This window comes from Podarcis vaucheri (genome assembly GCF_965113315.1).
Source record: "Podarcis vaucheri genome assembly, chromosome: 11".
NCBI lineage: Eukaryota > Metazoa > Chordata > Lepidosauria > Squamata > Lacertidae > Podarcis > Podarcis vaucheri.
Genome location: NC_138749.1, coordinates 20,516,756 through 20,520,848, shown reverse-complemented (window position 1 = coordinate 20,520,848; position 4,093 = coordinate 20,516,756). Strand labels below are relative to the sequence as shown.

Genomic DNA, 4,093 nt, shown 5'->3' with positions numbered 1-4,093 from the left:
CATGTTGGTGTAGTTATGCTTTGTATCCAAACCAAGGAGGATGAACTGTGGCTGCCCAGAGGGCAGATCTGATCAAGCAGATGAGTTGTCACTGGCCTCCACATTCAAGACTTACCCTGCTGGAATTAGAAGGGAACAGGGTGAACCTCAATATTTCCTGAACAGCGGGGGGGGGGGGTTGGACTTAGATGACCCTTGCAGTCCCTTCCAACTTTATAATTGTACAATTTCTCTTTAGGAAAATCACAGATCACAATGTTACAGACATGGGAGGAGGAGAAAAACAGTGGGTAAAATATTGGGTGCCTACAGATGTGTATTTTCAGGACCTGCCCTCTTCCTGTGACAGAAAATTGCTTTAACTGTTTTTAAGGCTGAAATTTAAATAGTTGTAACTTATCCTGGGACCTACTAGTGAAGGGGCAGGTAATAAATTTAATAATAGTGTTAACAGGAAGACCTTCTAAAGGATTCCCGCAGTACCCAATGCATGGGAGGCAAGAGTTCACCTATATTAACAGACCTTATTAACATGCTGTCTAAACTCACCCAAGGGAAATGCAGCCTGAGCCAAAATTCTAATCATGTTTACTGTGAAGTCCTACTGGGACTTGGTGCATGATAACTAGACTTAAAATTGTTCATCTACTTGGGAGTGGGACTAAACCCCCACTAAACACAGTGTGACTTTAAACATATAATGGAATTGTACTGCACATTTATCATTTATCCTGATTTTACAGGTCAGTTCCTTGCAGCAGAACTTAAAAACTCAACAGCCCTCAAATAATACACTTTACTAGTCTACTCTTGAATGTGCATCTTACATGAGGAATTTTAAGGCATCTTTTTTTTTTATTTAATTCAAAATTAGAAAAATGCTAAGAACAAGAGCTGACTGGTAGCAGACAAAGAGGTCTCGGCAAAGTTTGCGAAACACCAAGACAGCTGCATTTTTTTATAAAATCAAACAGAGCTTAGATGAGTGTTTGAGGCCGCGATAGGTAGACTGCTCTTTCTTTGACTCTTGCTCCCTGAATTCCGGTTGGCTGATTATATGAACCGCTTCCACGGCCCTTTTCTTTTGCACCCTGTGCAAAATAATTCGGTAGATCCCAGTTACTGAGCTGTGGGAAGCTCTCCCGCGGTTGTTCTGAATGTGCTCCTCTGTGATCCCCAAATTGTTCAAGATTTTTTTCACTTCGGCGTCTTCCTCTCCAAGGGTTCCACTCCCCGACAAGTACTTTGGATCCAGTTTGAAAGGTTCCAGGGGCTTTGGATACTCCACTCCTTTCATCCATTCGCTGTTCATAATGTACTCAATGGAATAGCGTTCCGATGGTACTGGCTGCAGGATTCCCCGAATCAGCTTCTGGCAAGATTCCGAGAGGAACGGCGGCAGGACATACATCCCTTCGAGAATAGTCTTCTTCAGTTTTCCCACTGTGTCTGCTCGAAAGGGCATCATCCCGGTCGTCATAAAATACAGAAGAATTCCGAGTGCCCAGATATCCACATATGCCCCAACGTAGCTTTCGTCCCTGAAGAGCTCTGGGGCAGCGTAAGGAGGGGAGCCGCAAAAAGTGCTCAGTGTTTCCTCCTTCTTACTTATCGTGCTGAATCCAAAATCCCCCACTTTCACACAGGTGTTACTGGTATAAAATACGTTTTCAGCTTTCAGGTCCCGGTGAATTATGTTGCTCTCATGCTGCAGAACAAAGAATAAAAATTAATGTTTAGCTTTCAGAAATGTTTTCCACTGCTGCAAATGAAAAAGTGGAAGTGTTTTAAAATAAGAATGATTAGTCTTTTAAAAGAAAAGTATATTTTAGCTAGTCGTTTGTACAAAAGCACCAGCAGGGCTGTAGCCGCAGAACAGGTGAAGGAAGGTATGGACCACTGAAAGCTATTCCAATCCAAGCCCCTACCTGAACATTTAGCTTTCATTTAACCCTTCTTCCCCTGCCTCCCACATCCCAATAATTTTATAGCCATTTTGTTTGTGGAGACATGCAGAAAAGGACAAAGGCAGCATTCTGCCCAGTTGCCCTCTAAATATTAATACAATTAAGCAGTTATGAGCTCTTTATCAAGCTACCTGTATGTTCTTCCTATTCTGTAATGAATCCCCACCCACATAGGATCCTCATCACAACATTTCTAGCTATAGGCCCGAAAAATCAGAGCTGTTAAATAGCCCCTGAACACATTACAGCAGAGCTTACACAGACACACAAACTGCTTGCACTCCCATGGTGGTCACGTGTTTCCAGCAAAAGATATTCCACACAGAACGTACCTCAAGCTGCAGAAAAGCACCCAAAGCAAATGTTTGTTCATAACGCAGGCACACTAAGCTGGAGCCACTTGCCATATGGACATAATATTCTTTTATTGCTCCTAACAGACTGATGGATATCACAAACTAATCCTGCTTCTCTTTAAAGTGGGACACACACAGGGAAATGCAGAGCTGCTGAAGGGACCAAAATAATGAACTTACCATGTGCTTAAGAGCAGACACAATCTGGGAGAAGATGTGTTTACTCTCCACTTCCAATAATTTCCCCTCTGTCGTGATTTTCGCAAATAGCTCCCCTCCACTGGCATATTCCATCACCAGGTGCAGCTTGGAGAGTGTCTCCATGACCTCATAAAGCCTGATGATGTTTGGGTGGTGCAGCTTCTCCATGCTGGAAATCTCACGGGAGAGTAATCTCTGCGTCTTCTGGTCTAATTTTGTCTTGTCCAAAATCTTAATGGCTACCTTTTCTGGAATGACAGTGGTTTGATTGCATAGGGTTAGTAAGGGCAGCTGATACCATGCTTAAGAAAGGAAGAAAAGTCATATGAACAGCCTTGATCCAGCAAGCTCAAGACTTATCTGTTGCAACTTGCGGGAGATCGTCAGAGCCTCAGGCAGATGGCCTTCCCATTGAGGCTACCTAAGATCCTTTTACAGTGGCACCTCTAGTTACATACGCTTCAGGTTACTGACTCCGCTAACCCAGAAATAGTGCTTCAGGTTAAGAACTTTGCTTCAGGATGAAAACAGAAATCGTGCTCCGGCGGCATGGCAGCAGCAGGAGGCCCCATTAGCTAAAGTGGTGCTTCAGGTTAAGAACAGTTTCAGGTTAAGAACAGACCATAGGAATGAATTAAGTACTTAACCTGAGGTACCACTGTAACTGGAAATAGCACAAGCTAAATCTGGGACTTGAGGTGGAAGGTTCTGCTCTGCCACTGAGCTATGTCCCCTCCGTCTGCTTTCCTCTGCTACATCTTGTATAATTACATCTTAATACAAAATTCTCCTAACAGTTGGCATGGATGTAATGTACTCACCTATTAAAAGAGGAGGAACATAGGCAGCTGTTTTGTTATTGCACAGCACCCTGGGTTCTGTTTGGATGAAGGGTGCTTTAGAAATGTTTATAATAAATAGAAGTATACTGGGTCAGCACAGTTGTCCATCTAGTCCCGTAAATTAACTGGCAGCAGGTCTTCAGTGCCCAAGGGGATGTTCACATTACCACATGACAATGCAGTGAAGTGGTTTGTGCTGGCAGATAAGTAGGTTTCTTCCATGCTCAGTTCAGGGGCTCGTCCCCACTTTCACTTGTCCTTTTTGACTTGCCCTTTCCCCCTTGCCCCACTCCTTTCCCCCAAGAAAACCCACTCTTTAGCTCTAAATCTGAGCAAATGTTAATCTGGAGAAAACCTGAATTACCGTTTGCTGCGATTGAGCACTAAAGAGCAGTTTCCCCCAGGAGCTGTGAGGACTCGTGTGAGAAATTTACACATACTAACCAGGCTTTGAAACTGAAACTGAAACTGAAACTTTGCTCAATATGGCAAGAACCATGCAGAGCAGCCATCAAATCCTCTAGCAGGCCTTGGCCTCCACATATGCACAACTGTAAGGGACCCTAAGCAGCCTCTCTGCGTCACAGGCCAAAACGGATCTGCATTCCACTTTGTTTTATTTTTTGCTTTGATGAGGCAGCTGTATTTAAACATGACTTAATACAATAATAAAAGAACTTGAACGGAATATAGAATCCACATTATTTGTAACAGAACTGAGCTGTGT

General features: G+C 43.4%; 1 protein-coding gene across 4 annotated transcripts in view; it reads right to left on the bottom strand.

Annotated features, from left to right (window-relative positions):
- Positions 1 to 703: 703 nt before the first annotated feature.
- NIM1K (NIM1 serine/threonine protein kinase) overlaps positions 704 to 4,093 on the bottom strand; it is a 29,054-nt gene continuing 25,664 nt past the window's right edge. For all 4 annotated transcript variants that reach the window (XM_082242093.1, XM_082242092.1, XM_082242094.1 and 1 more), the window contains 2 exons: positions 2,504 to 2,772; positions 704 to 1,708 (listed from right to left, as the gene is read on the bottom strand). In XM_082242093.1, coding sequence (XP_082098219.1) covers positions 959 to 1,708; positions 2,504 to 2,772 — 1,019 coding nt within the window. In that variant the 3' untranslated portion in view covers positions 704 to 958. The remainder of the gene's footprint in view (positions 1,709 to 2,503; positions 2,773 to 4,093) is intronic.